At 41.9% G+C, this 24239-nt stretch overlaps 1 protein-coding gene across 1 annotated transcript in view; it reads right to left on the bottom strand.

The window, feature by feature from the left end:
- TTC29 (tetratricopeptide repeat domain 29) overlaps positions 1-24239 on the bottom strand; it is a gene marked incomplete at both ends in the record, with an annotated part of 176064 nt that overhangs the window by 144179 nt on the left and 7646 nt on the right. Inside the window, one exon of the mRNA XM_080936633.1 lies at positions 3267-3490. Coding sequence (XP_080792759.1) covers positions 3267-3490 — 224 coding nt within the window. The remainder of the gene's footprint in view (positions 1-3266; positions 3491-24239) is intronic.

Below are 24239 nucleotides of genomic sequence, written 5' to 3'. Positions count from 1 at the left end.
AAATGGATGGATGGATGGGTGGGTGGATGGATAGATGGATGGATGGATGGGTGTGTGGATGGATAGATGGATGGATGGATGAGGAAGCAGTGAGGACTCTTAAAGACAATATTTCAGCATCACCTTGTGTAGACCTTGAGACACATTTTTTCTTTTCTTTTTTCTTTCTTTCTTTCTTTCTTTCTTTCTTTCTTTTTTTTTTTTTTTTTTACAATGTAGCTCAATTTTAATATTTCCTAAGTATTTTGACCAGGTACCCAGGTTTAAGCTATGAACATTGACAGTGACCAGTCATATAACCACACTTTTAGTTATGAAGGGTGTAACCAGTTTCTAACATGAGCCGATTTTCTACACTGCTTGTGCACATATGCCCACTAACAATTGGAATGTTGTCTGTTACATTTATTGGTTTGTGAGTGTTTTCTGTAAAACTGCAGTATTTGTGAAGACCAAAGTTCCATGCTAACATTGCATGCATCCAAATATTAATAATGCACAGGGGCACAGAAAGAGAGAACAAGAGATCATATTGAATATTGGCATGCCCCGTTCCCTTTTTATTGCTTATTTAGCTTATACTTTAAAAACCAAGAAAAAATCTGAATTTAATGGTCAACTGCCAAGGAAAGCAACAGGAGGGCACATCCTTAGAACTTGAATGACACTGTTAAACACCAGCTGGCGGAACAGTGGACATTCTTCACATATATGACCTTAGCATCTAAAGCTCCTCTCAGACAGGGTTTTAAAACAAATTGTCACACCAAAGATGTTTTAGAATGAGATATATACAAAGAATAACCATGTGTTCTTTGGGGACTTAAGGACTGAAGGTGTTCTGAATTTGAATTGAGCTATTTGGGAAGTGAGGTGCTTGCCCTGAGCAACTGTGTGTTACAGCTGCTGCTGCTTTGATTGGACACCTTACAACCCTCTGTTTCCTTATCTAGCAAAATGGATGGGGTATAAACAGGGAAGCAAGCCAGCCAGTCAAAGACTTATTTCTTTGCTCTGAAAAATTGTGTGTGTGTGTGTGGGGGGGGATTTGACCAAGGAAAGACTACATGGGGCTTTGAGACCTTACATTTTAAATCAGAAACAAAGCAGGTACCCGCCTGTTTGCTCAGACACAGCAGACCTTGTAAGTCTAACACACTAAAATCATGATTAATTTTGAAAGAAAACACACACACACACAAAAAAACCAAACAACAACATTTGAGATATTTTTCATTTAAGGTAATCTGAATGCTATCAAATTCAAAATTATGCTATTTTTTATTACTCAACCCTAATTATCTAAAAAACCAATTTCAAACATACAAACACATCTTCCCTCCACATGTCAGCATTCCACCATGGTTTTGAACATGGGGAGAATAAATTCCCCTTACATTGCAAGTCAGTAGGTGTTTCTTTACAGGTAACTTAAACAAAAATCAGACAGAATAGTAATTAACAATGATCTTCTTTACTTGTTAACTCACAAGGAAACACCTTCAGAACTGCATTTTGTTAGTTTCTGTACTAAAATGTAGAAAAACTGAACTACACAAATATTGAATAGTTTAAAATTCCTTAACTTTTCCCCCTGGTACCAGTACCACAATCCACAGGGTAATATACCTGATGTAATGAAAAGGGAAAGACAAAGCTGCAAGGATAGAGCCGTGGCACCTCATGGGAGATAACCCTACGGGTGAGCTATTTTGAATAAATGTAATTTTGTCCTATTTAATAAGTACAAGTTGATTTCTCAGACATGCACGATAAACCATGAAATGCCAGTTGAAGAGGACCTCACTGGCACCCGGTCTTCTGTGTGTTAGTTTTCTTTAACTTGTGTATTCTGTGGTTTGTCAGCCCACAGGTGCTTTATGACAGACGCAGCAGTGACACTTCACAGCACCTCAGGCACTTGGCTCACATTTACGCAACTCAAATGACAGTCCCCAACATAAGCAGATGATGACATTGAACTTTATAAAGTAAACAGTTGGCAAAGTCCATCTTAGGTTGTTCTATTTTCAGTGTAAATATCAATTCAGGAATTTGCTCTGACAGTAGAATTTGGGACTTGGCTTTTTTTTTCCTTTTTTTTTTTTTTTTTTGTAATGACATAGCATTTTTTAATATAATAGTCAATTTCTTATGCTTAAATAGTATTTTGAAAGTTCATGAAAAGACTGCCTTTCATGTCCATTCTGCAGTTTAGGATTGTTCCCCGAACTCTAGGAGACCTCGTACCTTGGGTTCTGCGTTCACATTGTGCCCTATCTTATGTCTCTGCGCTGAGCTCACTGGGACTCTGCTGGCCTCCGCTCTGTGCCTGTCGTCAGCAGTGAGCGGCTGCCCAGGAAGACCCGCCCCAGGAGAAAGAGCACGCTGCTGCGCACAGCGCTGTCTTTCCTGTCTCTCTCTATGCATCTTCCTGTGTTTTCTGTCAGAAAGATGCAGGAAAAAATTGGAATACCAAATCTTAGAATTGTTTTTCTCTTTTTTAATGAAGGCAAATGCCTAATGCAGACCTAAAAATGTTAAATGACAAAAGTCCATAAAATTTTATCAGAGATTTTCTTAATACTTCATTTTCTTAGATACTTTAAAGTATTAAGTAATACTACTTTAAACATAAGGTACCAACTTTATTAAAAAGTGTTAAAATATGGCAAAGAAATGCCTTAAAATTATTTTGTGAAATTAACTTTTGAAACCAAAATTGTGGATGTCATATTATTTTCCCCTTTCTTACGAAAAAGTGTCTCACGATGTAGCTAAGGCTGACCCCAAACTCCAAGTAAGATGTCCCAAGTGCTGGGATTACAGCCTTAATAACACCCTGAAAATTACAGGCTTTTTGTGTTTTTAAAATACTACTATTTTGTGATCCAAGCCAACATGATCTCATGACAAAACTTTCAAAGCTCATTACGGAGACGCTAATACCAAGTAACCCTGTACAGTTCTCAGTGACAGTGACTTGAAAACGTGCCAATATTCATATAACACAGAGACAAACCAAGATGTGTTCTCGATGACAGGAAAGGTTTATACCTGTTGGAAACTTCTAGAGATGTTTGGTAGGATACTCTGTCTTTCCAGGCTTGCAAAGACATCTGCAGGATGTCTTTGTAGCTGGTCATTTAGTCTTAAAGCTCTTCAGTGGACCCGGTTGAATTGGGTGATTTGTCTTAATGTAGCAAATTCACAGGGCAACGCTTTAGAATCTTTCTCCGGGTGCGTCCCCGCATCCCGGCGCCTACCTTTCCTCTCTGCAGCCTCGGCCCTGGTCAGGTAGTGGTAGAAATTGTCCAACTTGTCCGGCTGGTCCTCCAGAGGCCTCTGCTCCCAGAAGAGGGACCGCGCCTGCGCAGCTTGCCGCAGCCTGTCCCACTGTTCCGTGAGTGCGAAGAGCTCGGTGAAGGATTTGTGGAAGCCGTCTCGCAGCATGTCCACGCAGATGCTCTTTTTGTACGAGTTCCTGTGGCTGAGAACACGAGCAAAACACCAGCCATTTTAGACCCTAGAGGGTCCCCATTCTCTAAAACCCAGACGACTAGGCAGGATTTCTTACTCATCTTTCCCAGCGAGAGCATAGAAACTCTCAAGAGATCTTTATGGTGAATGAAACAACTTCCATTTAAGAAGGATGATGGAGCTTATACCTAACATAGTTATGTTAATGTAACCGCACCTCTGAAAAGGACATAGATGTTACTTAACTGTTCAAGGGTTTTTCATACACACATACATATACACACACCTCCACCCTCCATCCCCCACCTCTACCCACCTACTCCCACCCATCCTCAAACCAACCAAACAATCAGCAGACCAAATGAACCTGCCAGCCAACTCAGAAGACCAACAGGGGGAAAAAACTTGCTATTGAATATTAAAAACCCTTATCTTCTCTATTACATAGTTCAACAGTCTATGCTTCTGCAGTTAATGTTTTAAACAATTCCTGAAGTAGCACAGTCGATGTCCACGTAAATGGCCTGATAATTCAATTATCAAGTAAGTAGACAAACAACTAGAAATCCCCTTCCCAGTGAATTTGGAAATTTGGAAAGCTGATACAGGAGGATTGTTCATTTGAGTTCAGCCTGGGCTACATAGTATAAGCCTGTCTCAAAAGAAAAAAAAAAAAAAAAAACAAATAAAAACCTTCTAACTCATACTTTATTGCTCCTCAGCAGGGATAAAGCAACCGGTGACTCTGAAGTACTTATTCCACAAATCCCTGCTGGCTTTCTCATAATGACATACCTACCTGTTCCCATTCTCTTATGTGTGTTGTATGCATATATGTCCTTTTACATATGTGTGCAGGTACAAATGCATGTGTGAGTGCCTGTAGGTGGAGGCCTGCCAATGATGCAAGGGACATCTACGATCACCTTAGAGTCTTATTCTTGGGGGCAGGGTCTCTTTGTCTGACCCAGATCTTACAGATACAACTAGTTTCACTGGCCAGTTTGCTCTGGGCACTCTCTTGAGTTAAAGGCAGGCGGGTACACTTCTTGGCATATGTGTGCGTTCTAGGAATCTGAACCCCAGTGCATATGCTTGCATGGCAAGTGTGTTTGACCTCTGAGCCCAAGACCTCAGCCATTTGCTTAGCTCCTCCTTTTCCAAAGATGATTCAGTGTCCTTGTGAAATCTGTATGGCTGCCCGAGGGAAGACACAGACAACTGAACCATCCCATAATAAGCAGTGATTGGAAATTTTCATTTAAGAATTACACGTGCTGCCAGGCATGGTGGCACCGGCCTTTAATCCCAGCACCCAGGAGGCCGAGACAAGCAGATCTGTGAGTTTGAGGCCAGCCTGGTCTACATGCTGAGTTCCAGGCCAGCCAGAGTTTTGTAGAAAGATTTTGTCTGAAAACAAATGGAAGCAGGTTGAGAGGGAGACATACATGTGCTATGAAGAACGACTGTGGAGTAGCCACTGTTTAACCAAAAACAATTAGGTGCTGAAAGATATAGGTTTGTGTTAATTACATTGGGTTCTTTCTTTAAAAGGAGACAGTTTGGTGTTTAGGACAATTGACCTGACGGGGCACTAACTCCAACAATACAGACTTGAGGGTCAGTGGGATCTGCCTGATCACTCAAAATCAGGAGTCTTGAAGTGGAGCCCGACATGCTCCGACAACCTTGCCCTGACATCTCTGAGCCCCATCCCTTTCCTGGTGTAAAAGCTTTTATTATCACCGGTCCTCGCCACATTGCAGGACTCCTCTAGGAACCCAGGAGATGAAGTGTGTGCAAACTCTGGGAAATACAAACCCTGTGGGGGTTGGTTCTTAACTTCTAGCCATGCATCAGGATTCACTGGTGGAGATTTGAAAACAAAACTTAGCACAACAGTGCAAGCCCCCACCCCCACCCCCAAGAACATCTGCAGTGGCCCTGCTTGGGTATGGAGGGAAACAGTGTGGTGAGTCTAAGGCCAACAGTGACAGAGCTAGCTGCCGAGGAGGCTGGATCCTGCGATGTTAACCGCATTCCCCTGCAGAGTTGTTATTATTGCGGTTCTGGAAGGTGGAACTTGTGCTCTTTGAGAATGTTAGGCACCAATTCCACCCTGAGCTACGCCCTATCCACATGACTGCATTTGAGAAGTGTCTGGAAGGATCGTCTTATATGAATTTGAACTTCAGCCCTCTCCCACCTGACAACCGGATCGCTACAGGGATAGCTGAGAGAGTAAAGAAACCATTTTCCTATATCAATCGAAAGCTCCCATGTGATCCTAGGAGACTTAAAGACAAAACTAAGGCACGGTTTCTGTTTCTTGCCACGTCCTCTGATCCAGTGAAAAGGACACAGAACGGAAGGGTCAGGAGTGAGACTGAAGGGGCCACATCCCCTTCCCCCCCCCCAAACACTAGGAGAGAGGAGATGGAACCTGACTTCCTACAATGTCTATAAGAATGGGGGGGATGGAGGAGGGCAACTGGACCCGTCTCTTGTGGGATGCTTGAAGGTATGAGGCTGACGACCATCTATCTCCCTGCCCACCTCCCTGAGCCCAGAGCATAAGGAAGCAGCCACCGGTCAGGAGGTACTAAGCAGAAGACAGCTGGCTTTTTAATTTCTCAAGGACCTAGGACAATGTGAGAGGAGCACCATAGCACCCCGGGCTCTATGTGTGTCATACTGAAGGTTAGGGACAGAGAGGGCCTTAATTCCCGCCACCGGAGTCTCATGCAGCAGCAAGGTTTGTATGCAGAGAGGATGTGTGAGTATAGGCTGTTCACAGGACAGACGTGAGACACAAGCTGCACTGGAGAGACCTGGCAGCTCAGGTAGCTCAGGCTAGCTCATCTGCAGAGCTGGTAAAGCTCAGCCCAGTGCATTAGAGATGGCCACCTCTGCAGGACCACATAGCTCCAGCATTCATTAAGACTTTGCCTTCCAGAATCTTAGAAAACCGAAGCTTCTAGAGTTTTGCTAGTGGCACATAGCAGATCTTGCCAAGTGGCCTGATGGATTCAAGGCTGATATCTCTGGGATCATCTTGTTCTTTGTGCCTTGCTGATGACTCTCAGGCTGCTACAGATCCCTTTTACTCTTAAGATGAGAAGAAAGGTCTGTGGCCTGGCAGGCCTTTCCTTTTCTGTGGGAAAACAAAACCATTCCTGTAGACAGCGGTTCCCATTTATGCCTCTCTGGTCAGAACGATGTCAAATGCTGCCCTGCTATGCTGCAAGGAGTCTACAAACTAACACCGCCTTTGTTGTCATCTTGCTCAAGAAAGGCACATTCTGCATCAGCTATGCTGACACTAAGAAATACGTTTCTGACGCTCAGAACTTCCAGATACCCTTCTGCTTGCAGGGTCCAGTAACTCTATTCCCCTTTGGCTCCCAAGGTGCATGCAGTGTTTTTGTTGTTGTTGTTTGGTTTGGTTTTCCTGTTATAGAAGCAGAGTGGGGGAAAGTGGTTTTGAATTTTGAATAATCTGAGGACGATCAGCACACTGGTCTGGCTTTATCTGAGTGATGAGATTAGACTTTGACACTAAGGAGGATTAAGGCTGAGGGCCAGGAATTAAAATGAGGCTTTACAAAAGTAAAGACATAGAGTTTGAGACTCTGAATTTCACACCTGATTCAACAGAAGGGATAGAGGAGGACAAGACTAGAAGCTTCAAGGAGAGGCAGAGGGCTCGGCTGACCATGCATGAGAAACGCCGCAGGTCTGGTACCAGGGCAAGCTGTCAGCTCCAAAAGGTATTTAGGTAATGGCATGCAGGTGACTGGAGTTACCAATGTGAAAAAGCAGATTAACAGTGGGTCATATTCTAAAGAGGAGAAACAAATGGTCAAATGGACTTTAGAATGATTAACTGGAGTTCGGGGAATCTGAGGGTACGTGTGGTTGGCAGCCCAGACGGCAGGATTAGAGAGGCCCCAGAGGACAGAGGCTGAAACTCCAGCCTTTCTTGAAATAAGAGATGCCACCTTTGTGTGTTGTTGGTTCTCACCATGTGAGTGAGAAAACCTCCTGGTTCAAACAAAGAAAGGTGAAATGCTGGCTTTAAACAGTGGCTGGGACATCTGGGAGAGCCTGGGCGGGGCATCTGGGAGAGCCTGGGCGGGGCATCTGGGAGAGCCTGGGCGGGGCATCTGGGAGAGCCTGGGCGGGGCATCTGGGAGAGCCTGGGCGGGGCATCTGAGAGAGCTGCTCCTGTGAAGTCAGGTGAGAGACAAATGCAGACAAGCATCCTGGGCCTTCTTCATTGGCCTTGAGAGATGGGAGAGGGTCATTTGCTGGAGGTGGCCTTCCCTGCCCAGCAGCAACGCCCTCCCCATAGCTGGCAGCATTCTAGAGTATGTGAAAATAACCAGCCCTACTAGGGAGAAAATTTCTGTGGGTCAAGAAGTTTAGCAAAAGGATGAGCACTTAGGTAAAGTCCTGACCACAGACTCTGCCTGGGAAACATAGTGTGTAAGCAGGACTAGGCCTCAGTCAACGAGGCAGCAGCTTCTTAAGAACACTGTTGGCTAGTCTTGCTATCCACCGTCTGTTAAGGGTCCTGTGACTTGGCCTTTCCTTCTGGACCAGGTTCTCTCTTAATTTCCACCTAATTAGTTACCAAATATCCTTCCAATAAGGTCACTTCTGCTTAATTGAGTCAAGACCAGTTGCTCCCTATGGTCCCAAATCCTGAAAACACACCAGAAGGCTGCACTGAGATTATTTCTGAGATAGCTTTCAGCTTCCAAACATCTACAAAATACAACCAAAATCCATTTCAAAAATATCTAGAGAATGTTTAAATGGCCATTCTTCGCAAAGATGCTCTAACGGGCAATATTTCAATATATATGTATAACTATGCTGATGTTTCAATTTTGCACATGTTTATACACGTGTAAACATACACATCATAAAAATAAGCCTTGTAATTAATACCCAGGATCAAGAAAAATCAGTGATGCTAATTTACTCCATAGATTCTTGTCCATAGTTGATGTAAATTATTTACCTGCCCCAAATCTTTACTTATTAATATGCCTTGGTTATCTGGAAGTAAAAATCTACACCATTTCTTGCTAGTATATTTGAATGCTTCAAATTTCTGTTGCTTAATAGAGAACCGTAGATAAAGTTGATTTACTTTGCTAAAACGTTTCTTAATATAAAGACAATAGTATTTTATCATTATTTTAATAATTTCCCCCTTGGATCGTGATTGTTTTACTCTTCAATTTTAGTGACACACCAAAAGTTATGAATATTGGTCTAAACTATAATATTGATTTTAAGCATCGGAAGAAAAATGTATGCAAGGTGGAAATGAGAATTCTGGGAAACCTCACGAAGGGATTTCATATTACAGAATTTGAGGATAGTGCGCCTCGAGCACTAGTGGTATATAAATAAACGTGAGGCCATTTCTGACCACACCAAGCACCTATGAAATGCCTTCCAGGAAGTGATCACAGGATGCACATAAGCAGCTCACCCGAGAGGAAGGACCCTCAGCTGAGTAGGTGCCTCAGTGAGACTGTCCTGCCTGCAGGCCTGTGAGGCATCTTCTTAGTAAGTGATTGATGTGGGACACCCCCGCCCATTGTGGGTGATGTCACCCTGGGTGGTTTGGAAAGCAGGCTATGGACAGCGGCCAGAGGGCAGCACCCCTCCGAGGCCTCTGCACCAGCTCCTGCCTTCAGGTCCCCCCAGCTTCCTCCCGTTTGAGCCCCTGCCCTCACTGCCTTCGGTGATGAACTGTGAGGACCAAGTTGACCGTTTTTTACTTAAGTTGCTTTTGGTCATGATGTCTCCTCACAGCAATAGAAGTCCTAACTAAGATACCAGGATGGGATCTGCAGCTGGGGATGGATTTTAAAACTAGATGTGATCTAGTCTACCGACACGGGCTCTGCGGCTATGTAAAGGCACCACTCAATGGCAACCTGGTTAACTATTTTAAATTGCATCAAAAGCCTCTAAAATACCTGTGTTGCCCAAAGCCATAGAAGTTTGCAAGGGGCAGAAGTGAGATTCACGCACAGTTCTCTCTGCCTCCTGATTCCTGATTCCTTCTTCTTCCCCACCTCGCCGACAGTTCCATAGACAATTTTACCCTTTTCGTCTTCTCACAGCGTTCGGCTCATCTGCATTGCTTATTTAAAAATTTGATTGATTCTGACAACTACGATATCATTTCCTGTTTGAATCCATTGCCTTTATCTGAACTAATCTGTGTTCAAACTGAGCCAGAAGAAGTGACCAGGGTCATTCTGAGACGCCCCCTCTGCCCCCGGATCCGTCTTCTTAAAATGAGGATCTGGCAGATGATAGCATCCATGACAAATGGATGAGATGCCTGAGTCTCATTTGAGGGGATAAAGGAGGCACACCGGCAAACATTTAATAAGAATTAAACCCGCCCCCTTCTACAGAGCAGGTGAAGGGAGAAAATGCCAGGCATGGGCTGCCTCCTCTCACTGCATGAACGTGAGTTAGCTAAAGACAGATTTGTATTAGCATCTCTCCGAATATGTGGGGAATAAATGTACCGTATTTCTTTATGGCTACACTGGAATCACACTATCAGAACCTTCACATTCAGAGATCTCACGCACAGTTCAATTAAGTAAAAAAAACATACTTTCAAACAAGATCATAAAAATTTTATTTAATTCGACAAAGATAAACTTGAAAGATCTGTGAGAGCTCATCAAAAGTCAGGCTAATACTTTTATTCCATTAAGTTAATATTTATAAGCCACTAGTGAGATCTCTGTCGGTTTAACAGCCTTACAGTCATATTGGAGGGATAAATGTTATTGGAGTCACCTGCGGGATAATCACAGGCCTAATGAATACTGACACAGCTTCAGTTAATATAACTTCCAGGAAATGAAGTGAATGGCTGGTCCTACCTCTGCTCAGTAGGTAGACATTACAGAGGACCAGACGAAACAACGTATTTCCACACGTGCTAACCCTGATGACAGTCGAGTTCCTGCCTTCCGTCTGTTTCAACACTTTTTACTTTAGCATTTTTTTTTTCTCCAAAAGCTAAACAGCAGCAGTAACAAACACTGAGAAGCATTTCTCACATAGAACTAGAGGAAAGAGACAAGACTTAAAAAATCCACAGCGCTCAGAATGGCTTTACCTTAAAATAGATGGAATCTCGGTAAACGACGACAGCATCTCTTATCTAAATGTCTGCCTTTTTACATTCTTGGTCCCAGTGATAACTAACGCTGCTTGAGAACCATCCTATATGTACAGTACTTACTGGAAAGTAAGAAGTAAATGGGGGGTTGCACTTTTTAAGGATTTTTATTTTATTTTCGACATACTTCCAAATATAGTCAGAAACAAAGTTTTAACATTAAACAAAAACAAGCCAGCAAGCAAACCACCCAAACATCCCTTTCTTAAAAAAAAAAAAAAAAAAAAAAAAAAGTTTCCAATGAGTTGACTGGTCTCTGGGGGCATCTACTGGAAATTTAGCAAACTGCAGTCTGAACAAGTGTGATAACACCGATTCTTTTTTTTTTTTTTAAACTTTATTTTAAAAAACAAAGATAAAAAAATTTAAACATTTTTGCACAAATGTATACAGATACAATTGTGTCAGTGCTTGGCTTTTTTTTTTTTTTTTTTTTTACAATGAGCAAAAAGTACGTGTAAAACAGGGTGTAACCCGGAATTTGTCAATGTGTTCTTGCTGTGTAAGGATTGAACATGACTTTTTTTGTTTTTTGTTTTTTTTTTTTTTTTCTTGAACTTCACACAGTCTGTGAGTTGTTTCTGGGGCAACAATATCTTGATACAGATATTACTTTAATTGATATGCAAACAGTGTGGCGCCCAAGTGATATACGTGTAAAGTTACAAGTGGCGTCCTCACTGCTCCTTCCCACAAGAGCAAAGGAGGCAGCTGTCACTGAACAGTGAGCAGTACCTTGCTTCAGAGGCACACTGATCAAGTAGCACATTAGGCCATTGTTTTCAAATCATTTAGTTTTCATTTATGGGAGAATTGGGGCGCTATACCTAGTAAGGAAAATGCATGCGCTTTCCAACTGTGGCAGTTCTGGGGAACCCACAGTGTGCAGTGTCTGTACAGCCACTGATTACAAATTAACAATACAGTTTAATTTCTGTACAGTTAAGTTTAGATCTTCTATGTTAGTGTCTTGAAAAGCAGAATTTTGATATACTTAAATTTAAAACTCTGTTTAATTATGACGAGTCATTATAATTTGAATTATTTACTAGGATTAACATGACTGATTCTTCTAGACATTTTAAAAAGTGAAGAAGAATCCACTTATTTTTAAACATACATTTCAATGAGAAACTTTTCCTGTTATTTTATTTATGACTAAATGTGTGGTAAGAATTTTAATGACACAGTTATAATCACAATCTCTGTTCTTTATGGGCACATATCTAAAGTCTTAAAGTAGTTTTAGATGCTTAAGTATTGTGCAGTTTCTTCTGTCCTTACATATTTTACATGTTATTATAGTTTTGGGTAAAATTCTCTTTACAATGGTTAAAAATATTAGCATCTAGCATGTATTACTTATGTGTTTTCTGAAAATCTCTTCAGAATCACCACCTAAATAAGTGTGGTATTACCCATTATGTAAGATTTTTTTAAATGAAAATAAAAATATTACAATTAGAATATAGACATTAATGTAATAGAGTATTTTGTTTTCAATTTAGATTTAGACTCAATTAGGTATCTCGCTAAACCTGCTGATTTAAAAACAAATAAAATCTATCAGAGTGACAGTAAGTAGAATTGCTAAGTAATTCTCTAAACAGTTTTAAGTTTACTGATTTGAATCTTTGGAAAAACTGTTACATATGCAAATATACTTTTGGAAAATAAAAATTCATATATATTAATAAAGTAGAAAGCATAAAGTTTCAATATTTTCACAGCACAGGTACCAAATAGAAAAAATTGTTTGAAAAATTCTACTTAATAGAAGCACATCTTTTTCCTTTTATTATTTTTATTTTTTAAAGAAACCTAGTAATAAGATGGAAATATTACTAATATAGTTCTTTTGATGGATGATACAACATTTAAAAACATAGTTAACAAAATGATTTCTCCCAACAAGAATTTTTTTCAAGACAGGTTACTTCATTTTAGAACACATAAAATATTTCCGCAGCATGAAACAAAAGTCAAGTCACATATTCCATCATTAGAACTGATGTCAGTGGTTCTGCTGAGACCAGAGATTGTTTATCAGCCCAGCAATGTCTTGCAGGCCATGGTTACTGGATGTCACAGAAGGATGGATTTGATTCAGCAGGCCGCACAGGACTGCAGCCCTTCCAATGTCTTTAAAGAGCTCTCTTGGCTATATGAAAGCATTTAAAACTGTGTTTATCTCGCTAAAAATGATTTACTCAAATGATTTCCATGCACTCACATCTTTGAATCACAGTGGCCACCACTAGCAGACCAACAATGCATCCAGCAGGAGGACAACACGGCACTGAACGAGTTATCCACAAAAGCCGACACGCAGAATTTCAGCAGCATACATCTTTGCTGAAAAATCTCAAAATTTAGCCAGTTTTACAAAGTCTCTTTGGCAGTATCATATAAGAGACTGGAAGAGTCTTATATAAGTTTCCAGATTTGTGGACTTGCGATCTCACTTCTTGCGAACCTTCCTGGGAGTGTCAGGGTCCAACTCCCTTACCGAACAGCAGCATCTGTGGAAGACCAGGAGCCGTGCGCCGAATGCCATTTATAAAGAATTTTTTTCAGGAAATGAATGAGTTTTAAGCCAGAATGAACACCTTTGGGTAAGAGGAGCAGTCACATAGATTCATGGTGCTTTGTTTTTGTTTGTTTGGTTTTTTTTTTTTTTTTCCTTCTTTTTTTTTCTTTTTGTTCAAATGACACTAATTTTCAGCCCTTGGCAAGCCAACAAAGAAGTACAGTATTTAAAGTGACTTTTAGTGAGAAAAAAGAACTCTGAATAGGTAATATAATTTTATTATTTTTGTCCTGATAAACATTGAATATGAAGTAAAAATTAATTTCATATATCATGACTACAAACACACAAAAGTATTAACGTTACTATAGCAACTGAATACTTTTGTGTAAATTAATATAATTTGTGTTTGCATAAACTCCACAGAATATTATATCTACTATTTTTAAATGTGCTTGTTGTGTCCTGCACAATTTTTGAAATTATAAGATTTGAGATTGTTGTTCTTAACCCTCCCAAAAAACACCCCCACTTCCTTCACTGCAGCTATCATCTTTATAAACAAAACAATTGGTTTTCCATGTAAGGTGAGTGAAATATGAAAAAGTGGGAAGAGAAAGCCGGAGCGCTTATCTTAGGGCAACAAAGGCATGGCCTGTGGTAACCTTATTTTCCGGGTCCTGCCTGGCTGTTTTCAGGGAGCTCGCCTCACACTTTGCCTGTGTTGGAGTTCCTGAGTTTTTGCAAGTAAAATTCTGTTTCTTGCACTCTTGCTGGGAGTCGTGAGAGTCTGTGGCTTTGCACCTTCCCATTAAAAATGTATTGTATTTTTTGAAATTATTCACCCCGCCTTTTATCCAGATCGTGCCTTTGAAAGGAGGAAGTAGATGATGAATGGAATAATTCATGACTTCCCATTAAATATGAAACTTTCTTTTGCAGAGTTTAGAAAATGAAGTTCTACATAATGTACAGAAGTTGATTAGAACTTTTTCTACATCTTTTTTTTTTTTTTTTTTTTTTTTTTTTTGAAACCTTTCATATAAAACAACTACAGGAAGAGGTTTCTTCGTGAAAGGAAAGAATCGACTCTTCACACCTAGAGTTGCAGGCATCTGTTCTCGTGTTGTTGTCTCTGAACACATGCACACACGCACACTCACGCACGCACGCACTTCTTTACATTACTTAAAAAGCCATAAGACAAGGACAGGAAATGAGTGTATGAGGCTCTTCGTCTGACAAGTATTGAAGAGAAAAGTGACCCCCTAAAAGCACAAAAGGAAAACTACGTAATTTAAAAAATGACAGCAAAACATTATCCATGCTCGTTAGTATGAAAATAAATAGAAAAACTTGGGTTTTGATTTTTCACGTTATGCCATTTCTTCTAGTGGGGCGATGGTATCTGACCTCCTCTCTTCAGACCCTGCTCTCTCTCTCTTAGCATCTCTCCGGCCCCCTCCCCTGGTTCTCTGCTATACCATTGTTTCTTCCTCCTTTCTTCCTTTTCCTTTTGAAAAATTAAGTTCATTTATGAGGTTAGGCTCATTTTAACACTGTTGTTTTTTATTTCTTGGATGAAAAGAAAACTATGGTAAATCGAGTAGAGACATGTTTCCTCTGACATTCAAGAGCAGCAGCGGAACTCCTTTCTGAGTTCTAAGGTGAGAACCCCACGGATGCACGGCTTTCACTAGCATCCCGTAACCTTCTCCCGCATCAAAGTAAGTTCGGGGTATGTTTTCCCTGTCAAACTTAAGGACAGAGTTGTAAGGCTATTTTGTGCTCAGTGATTATCATTACAAAGAGCTCAGTTTCACCGAGATAGAGAAGTGACTGCTTCTCACAGGCCTGGGCAGGAAAGATCAAACCTACGGAGGGTGGTGAAAACGGCTGTAATGAAAACCACAGACCCGGACCACCCGATGCTCTGCCAAGACAGCGTCTGGGGGACGTAACGTGCCCTAAACGTCATGTTGGCCTTACTGCGGCTATCGTGAATACTTAGAAAATTATGGGTTAGGACTGACAATATTTAAAATCAAGTTTCGTGTTAACTGGAGTGTTGTAAAACAAGAAGGTATTTTTGAGAAGACAAAACAATGCTGAATTCAAACTTAAACCCAGACTCACATAAAACAGATAGCAGGCAGGAGCTATAGACAGAGAAGTCTTTCTGGTTCTCGTCCAGCACTGAACAGGCTAACAGCGAGCACGAAGCCTCCGCAGCAGGGCCAACAGGGCACAGCGCAGAGTTTGAGCAGAGGAACAATGAATGGAGCAGAAGCCCCAGAGGTTTATAAATAGATTGATTACTGAGAAATAGGGCAGGTGGGAAAAACTGCACCAGATACGACAGCTTCAGAATGTAGAAAATCAATGGTGATCAAAATGAATTTTCTTTCAGAAACTTACAGATCATGCAAAAGAACAACCACATGGCTAAGACATGCTCGGCTGAAGGGAGCAAGCTGGTGACTGGATCCCGGTCTACATCTGCCCGCTGTTTAGCAAATTGACGTAGAATATACATTAATTGCTAAAACATATAAGATTGTTTTTATAAACATTGACTATGTTTTAGCTACCCTGGACGTTTCATGGCCGATGTCACGCATGGCGTATCATCTGAGCAAAGGTTCCCTCCTCATACCCTCGTTTGCACTGAACGAAAGCAGCAGAAAGCAAACACAAAAAACCCTTCCCTGCAAATGCAAAGACAAATCTCTAATTTATTCATTGCTTCAAAGTGAAACCCTTTATGGTCACTTGACATATTTGGGATCTTAAAGATGCCCAAACATGACATCCTTGAGAAGCAGGCATCCTCGGGTCAGAGGAGGCTCTACCGGGAGAGAGAGAATAGGGAGTAGCCGTTCTGAGCGAGGAAGGAGCTTTCAGCTCAGGGTGACAAAAAAACGTTCTAACAAAACAGACACAATGAAGGGAGCCCAAAGACAGAGCAAAGGAGAACGCATCAGGAGTGAACTGAAAAATAACAAAATAGGAGAGGGGATCTCACAAAGCAAACAGCTGCTCACAGAAAAGACAGAGAAGTGGCTGAGAAGCGTATCCAGAATGAGGCAGGAGCACAAAGCGGGTACAGCTGTGCACAGCAGCCGCACGGCCCTAATTACAGCAGTGCCACCGTCTTTCATGCACAGATTCAGATCGCAATGCTTGGCATATAATTATCTGATTTAAGCCTCCCAATGTTTTCTATAAAATTGTAGAGCAGAAGAAGAAAGATTGCAGGTTGACCCTATAATTTAGATGAAAATGCACACACACACACACACACACACACACACAAACACACACACACACACACACACACAGAGAGAGAGAGAGAGAGAGAGATATTAAAGCCACACCATACCCCTGAATTGAAGGATATAGCTCAGTATTAGAAAATCTAGTAACTTTCTCAGCAAAATTTATGATCACCTTAGAAAAAAATAGAAAATTATTTAATGATGTTAAAAACCCATAATGTCTAAGAAACATAAAAACTAAGGAGACCTTTGGTTGGTGATGTGTATCTATTAAAAACACATGGGCAAAACCCCTTCACATTTTGCAGTATGTTGGAGTCAGGTATAGGGAGGAATGTTGCTGTCGTTACGCCCACTTTACCTAGCTGAAAAGCATAGTTCTCGTCCTGTAGGTGCTCAAAACTTTAATGTTATCATGTCCCGTAGAATAACATTTAGATTTGGTGCAATCCTCACTGAAGACCCAACGATGCTTCCTAACTCTTGATAATTTTAAAAATAAATAGCAATATGCAAGGAAAGCATTTGGAACATAAAAGGGAGCCATCTGCACTGTATCCATGAAGAGGGTTGTGGCGCCGACTTCAAGGCAGGCAAATAAATCGGTAGCACCGAATAGCCGTGCTTGGAGGTGTGTGGGCATCAGGAAGCACACGTGAGAATCTGACATTTAACGTAAGAGGTGCTGCAGTTTGAGGAAAGACTTCGGGACAATTGTTTTTTTTCAGAGTTTGAAGATTATTTCTTAACATTGGTGTCTTGCACACATATGTAACATTTTACATGTGATAGTACCCCCTGCACTTAAAAGTGTACTTCAGACACTTATATTAGTTCCTAATCACCCTCCTTCCCATCATCTATGACATGTTTATAATAGTGTCATCAGCAGTGTCTTCCGATGCTTAAGCCTATCTCTGGGTATCGTGACTTTGTGGACACATATTTTGGACGTCAGCATTAGGAATTGTTTATTGGCTTGAATCATTACCTTTTGCTTAAATTCTTTATCCTCCCATTCCACTTGTGTGGCCATTTATGAAGGAAGCGTAGGGAGGTGTATTCATATGTGTAGGTGCACATACATGTATTTGTATGTGCATACATGTGTACATGTTCGTGTATGCATGTGTATATGAGAGTTTATGTGTGTGCATATGTATTTGTGTATGTATGTGTGTGAGTGCATGTGTGTGTATATATGTGAGTGTGTGTTTGTCTGAGTATGTGAGTGTGTGTGTGAGTGTGTGTGTGAGTGTGTGTGAGTGTGTGTGTTTGTGTGAGTGTGTGTGAGTGTGTGTATGAGTGTGTGTGTGAGTGTGTGTGAGTGTGTGTAAGTGTGTGTGTATGAGTGTGTGTGTGAGTGTGTGTGTGAGTGTGTGTGAGTGTGTGTATGTGAGTGTGTGTGTGTGTGTGTGTGTGTGTGTGCATGCGTGTGTGAAGGTCGTCAGCTTTTGTGTCAGCTGTAAATGACTCTGGTTGACAGTCTATGTAGCGTCCTGCATATTCTTGTTCTTACTGACTTACTGTCATATTTCTTTCTCTGCACTAATTTGGAATCTAATTTTGTATTATTATTATTTTTTTTAGTTTTATAAAAAGGAAGCTCAGGGCATCAGTTTGTCACGATTCAGCCGAGATGGGGCGGAAGGGCAGGTCACAGCACTGGGGTGTATATCAGACGTGTAAATATCTACAGGGGAGAGGCACGCTGGAGAGGGGGAAGGGAGGGAGAGGGAGGGGAGGAAGGGGGAAATGGGTTGGTGAGTGAAGAGTCTAGTACCATCTTGGGAATTGTGGAGGGGTCTGGAGTCTGGCCTCTAATGCGAGTCATCCTATTGGCTCCAGCTTAGTCCTGTTCTCGATGAATAGTTTTTCTGCATCTTTTTTGGCCTCATTGCTAAGTGTCTCCCTGCACACGCACACTCAGGGCATATAAATACATAAGACAGAATTGAACAAGTCTGTTACACACAGTTCCACCCATCTTCTGATAACTATTAACACAATCCTATAAGCACTCTGCGTCCAGCCCTCCCATCACTAACCCTGTTTTCCAGATGAAACGGCTGAGTTACAGGAGGTTAAAAGTGATCCAAAGCCAGACAGTTCGTTGTGAGTGTAGAGCTGGAAATCAAGTACAGAGGCTCCAGCTCCACTGCTAAGCCTCGCTGAGTACCTTGCTCTCTTTCCTATTCTATTTTATGATCCCCTCTTGTTATTTTTAAAATGCTGGCTGTGATCCCCAAACTAATGGGTCATAACCACTACTCTCTAATGAGCCACAATCCATAGTTGATTAAATATTAATGCTTGGGGGAAACGAAGCTCATGTCTAGGACGGTCTACAGTTACTCAGAGAGCAGCAAGAGGAGCTTGCACTTCTACGGTGTAGGTGAGACTGGGGCAAAGGAGGCCTCAGAGCACGAGGCAGGTAAGCCAAGGCTGGAGGAGGAAAAGGGCTTATCTGGTACCTGAAGCATGAGAGAGGATGGAAGGTATGCTGGATGCCAAGCTAGAAAGGCCGTGGGCATTCACTCACGATTCGCCCACCGGTGGGCTGTGGTCCTCACAATACCAAAGATGTACAAATAAACCCGCCATCACCCCCAGCCCACCAATGCACTGTAGGAGATAACGTAAGAGTGACACTTTTGCCGGAGAACTGAGCCACTTAAGAACAAAGAAGGAGCAGGATGCAGCCTAGGGAAGAGCCACAGTGCCCTTAAGATGGGGGCTGAAAAAGATGATCACTTGAGAATGGCCCCCAGAGCTCCAGAGTCGGGATGCGGTCAGGGAATGGAGGTGAGCAGCAGAGCTGGAAAGTCAAGGTCAAGGTCAAGATCCAAGGTCAGTTTATGTGCCTGGGCAACCTCAGCCAAGTAACGTAATACTCCCACTCACGGCTTTAAACGTAATACCTCTGCACTCTCACGGTTATAAACGTAATACCTCTGCACTCCCACTCATGGTTATAAACGAGATTGACAGATTTTCTTTCAGGAGTAAAAGAATTAATACAGATAACATACATGAAAATGTCTGGAACATTTTAAGTGGTCATTACAGTTCTTATTTTAAGAATAATCAGAGTGGGAATGGAGGGATATTACTGGAAAAGTTAGGCGTATGCTTAGGCAAAACCACCCTGAATTAAGGAGACATTTATTGAGTACCTACTGTGTGCTGCATGTTGTTGGAAGAGCTGGAATCCAGCTGGGAATAAGACATTGCCCCAGCTGCTCAGGTAGGTTGGGAAGAGTCCTCACCTAATTCTTCCTTTATGAACATCCCTCCATCCGTTCTATCACCACGCCCAATCATCCCATCCCCTTAAGTTTGATCATTTAAATTTAGCTTTTAATGTTCTAAATCAGACCATTTTTATAAGTCCCTGTGCCCACACCGGTCAGGCCAGTCTTACCTGGGACTGCTCCAGAGTAGGGCACACGCAGTGCAGAGCAGTCATGAGCTCATGTCATTTGTTTGTACAAAAAAATTCCAAAAATGTTTCCAACGTATTTAGAATGAGGGTTAGGCCCCTCAGAAATTATACTGACCAAGTCATATCTGCTCCCCCAAATTACAAATGGAATGAGAAAAAGAAATCATACACAAGAAACTGGGAAAGAGTCTTTCTCATTGATCACCTAAGAATTTTGGAAGATATTATAGTGATTAATTAGTTACTTAATTAATGACTAAATGCATATATAATTAATTCATTTTAATTAATTCAAGGACATTTTAGTAGGTTTAATTAATTTAAGGGCCAAGGGCGTCAACATTGGTGAATTTTCAAGCAATAAAAGTCTTTTATACCAAAAGCTAAAGTGAAACAAATACTAACAAATGAAAAAGCATTGGTGCAGTTTTCCTAAACTGTGGGGCTCTGTGTCTCAGGACCAGGGAAGGTGAGCAGGGCAGAGCCCTGGCAGTAATCCCTGACTCCAGCGACGAAATGCAAGCACACTGAAAATGGCGCCCCCAGTGCCCAGCCATTATCTCTCGTCCTGCACGGGAACTCCTGGGTACCTGCAGTGGTGGCTAATTCTTCTGGAGTAGGCTCTGTGAATTGATAATTTATTGGTTTTGATAATCTAAATAAGAAAAACAGGTTTCTGTGGAAAACATAATCAAGCTTATTCAATTAAAACCCTTCTGATTTCATATGATTTCTAGCTGACTGTGTTCCAGCAATCGGTTTCCCGACCGTAGCAAGCTCAAGCCATTTCTCCATTATTTTTAGTGATGCGTAACCTACGTACATTGGTAGGCCTAACACTGATACCTGAGTTAGTGGACTGTTAAATTTTGCCTGGGTGTGTGGATCATGAAGACGAAAAAGACGTGATTTGCTATTTCTGAGTTTGCTGAGTATTTTAAGATACTTGTTAATCTGAAGATGGTCAAAATGTATGAGTTTTGCCTGGTGGTGTAGAAAATTAATTCTATTGGTGAAAGCACAAGTCTGAGAATACATATACACATGCCAACATACAATACACACACAATTACAAGCATGTACCACACATGTGTGTGTATCTTGATAATTATCCTCAAGATCAGGAGAAAATGGGGAGCTTATAAATTATCTAATTAAAAACTGCAGAAAGATGTTACCTTAAAATTTCTTTTCTTCATCATTTCTTACAAAATAATTTTGCTTTGTTTCAAAGAGAGAGAGAGAGAGAGAGAGAGAGAGAGAGAGAGAGAGAGAGAGAGAGAGAGAGAATAATGTTGTATTTTTAATCTACAGGTGGAGAGTCCCACCACTGCACTGACTAGGAGAGTCCTTGATCTAGATGTTTCTGTGGAGACTGGAGTTTGTGAGAGCGTCCTCCGGAGCCTGCAGTCTGGGTTGCTTTAAGCACTGAGAAGTTCCATGGTTGCTATGATACCGCACCTAGTTTCCAGTATAAAATACAGCAAACATCGGGCCCTGCAATACCACTAACTTAGAGACTGCTTGTAATCAGAAGTCTAAAAGGCTCTGAATAGTTTCAAGTCTTCCCTGTTTTAATACTGACAGAATATACTATCAAAGACGAACCATACCTAACGTGACACCATCACAGAACCATTCGCCTGGCAACTGACTACTTTAGGAGTTTTAATTTGCCAACTCTCTGCGAGCGGTTATCTTACAGCAGCGAAGAGCATTTTAAAGGGAAGCAAGCTGACTTCCCACTGGCAGACAAGGATCAGAGCAGAGGGTGGGTGTACATGGAGGAGTTTGAATTTCTGCAGCTCCAGCTGTTAGATTCGGAGTAAACATCTGCTCTCTACACCTGTCTAGAGCGCCTGGCCACGGTGCAGACCCCAGCACCGGACGGAAGCAACCTTCAAATGTGAAAGGCACATCTAGTAGAAGGTTCCAGAAGAAAACCTACTCTTTAATGCAATGCTAGTTTATTTTAATCCAGTAGGAGTTACACAGCTCAGAATGAAGAAGAAAGAGGCTGTAATATAAATGTTAACGCTGTTCTCTCCTTGACCTGGGACTTGACCGGTTCTCTGGACTGCCAGGCCAGTGGGCTGCAGGGACTCTCTCCCCTCGCTGGAATTGCAGCTGCTCAGTGACACAGCTTTTACCTGGGTGCTGGGTTCTGAACTCAGCTCCTGTTTATGCACCAAAGCACTTTACCAACTGAGCCATATCCACAGCCCTGATTCTTGCTTTTGTTACAGCCCAAAGTTGCTGGATGTGACAGTTGTCACTACCTGACTCACAAACTGAAACCTTGCTTAGAGTCAAAGAAAGCAGCATCTCTAGAGAAGTGCACAGGTTCAAACCCACCTTCTTTGCTCATACGCTGGGGTTTGGGATTTGGAGCAGATTAACATTACCTGTCCCCAAATGATTTTGTTCATTTTTGCCTCCACATGCATTGTTACAAAAACTGCCACCAGAAAATTCTATTTGATTCTATAAATGACACTTTTATTACTTAGCTTCTAGGAGCAATTAAGATATGACAGTAAGTGCTATTTCAGGTGCTTTTAGAAAAACAATAATGCATTCTGATAATACACAGAATTAAAAACCCAAAGTGTATCAAGAGTTGTGATTCACCAATTTTCAGCAGTTAAACAGTAGTTAAAACAACATCAGCAAGCCCATCACGCAGACCTATGCAATAAAGTTGAATCACTGTCAAATGCAAATGTAATGTATCTTATTTTGATAACATAATGTTTAAGATGTAGCAAAGAGGCACACTTAAAAATGAATGAGGTAGGGACAGGGACAACAGCTTAGCAATAAGTGCTTGGTGTCCCTTAGCTCTCAGCGCTCTGAATGGGCTCCCAAACACCACTAACTCCAGGTTCAGGGAACTTTTGGTCTCCACAGGTATCTGCAAATGCATGCTTATACAAAATTCATACTAAAAATCTGGGTATGGTAGTGTGTGAGAAACAGAAGCATGTCAGTCAAGAGCTACTACCTTCATCTTTAGAGGTGAGTCCAAGGCCAGCCTGGACTAAAAATGGCTTTGTCTCAAGAGCATATCTCTAAAGACACCACACACATTGATTGTAAGGTATAAAGAAATCCAGAGGTGACTGATCTGGAAGCTTCCTCCCTGCCTTCATAATTCTGGGAGGTGCTACACAGGCTACTGGGGGAGGTCACCAATGGTCGTACGCAGCTGGCAGTCCTGTGGTCTGCAACATCATCTTTTCAAGCAAAACAGTGTGATGGCAGCAGACAGTCTCTGACTGGTAGGCAGTGTGGTCTGTCCCACAAGCTGGAACGTATTCCTGGTACTGCAAACCTAGTTAAAAACCGGTGGCTGAGGTTGTCTTAGGCTCTGAGGGTAAGCTTAATACTGTGAGTAACTAGATTGTCACGGTCTCAAGCTACCATCTAAGTGTTATGTTTACCCTATTAGACAAGTGATACTTTAATCAGAAAAGCTCCTCTTTGCAATGGGTATTAGTGGATGCAGAGATAGACAGTTGCTCAAGGTGCTGTGGATAAGTAATAGTTAAATGTTCAACTCTAAACGAGACATGTGTGTGCTCTCTAGCTAATACATGAAGCTAACATGGCAGAAGATGATGGGGAAGAAAGAATATAAGAGCTAGAGAAGAAAAAGGAGGAGGAGAAAGAGGAGGAGGAAGAGGAGGAGGAGGAAGAGGAAGAGGAGGAAGAGGAGAAGAGGAGAAGGAGGAGGAGGAAGAAGAGGAGGAAGAAGAGGAGGAGGGGGAGGAAGAGTAGGAGGAAGAGGAAGAGAGGAGGGGAAGAGAAAGGAGAGGAGGAGAAGAAAGGGAGGAGGAGGAGGAGGAGGAGGTGAAGGAAAGGAGGGAAAGGGGAAGAGAGGAGGAAGAAGGAGGAGGAAGAGGAGGGAAGGGGAGGAAGGAAGAGGAGAGAGGAGGAGGAAGAGAGAGGAGAATAGAGAGAGAAGGAGAAGGAGGAAGAGAGAAGGAGGAAGAGGAGGAGGAAGAGGAGGAGAGAGGAAGAGGAGAGGAGAGAGAAGGAGGAGAGAGGAAGAGAGAGGAGGAGGAGAGGAGAGGAGGAGGAAGAGGAGGAAGAAGGCTGTGGATGTAGTCCCTCATCATATTAAGCAGCTACGGTTGCTTGCAATTGGACCAACACAGGCCTAGCAACAGTCAATCACAGAGTGTTTAAAGGTACACTACCTCTCCCAACAAACTATTGGCTACTGGTGAATTCTAGGGGAGGGACAGCCATTGTCTTCAGTTGTTGGTT

Source organism: Micromys minutus, assembly GCF_963924665.1.
Source record: "Micromys minutus genome assembly, chromosome: 24".
NCBI lineage: Eukaryota > Metazoa > Chordata > Mammalia > Rodentia > Muridae > Micromys > Micromys minutus.
Note: the sequence above shows the minus strand (reverse complement) of the source record. Positions and strands in the feature narration are given on the sequence as shown.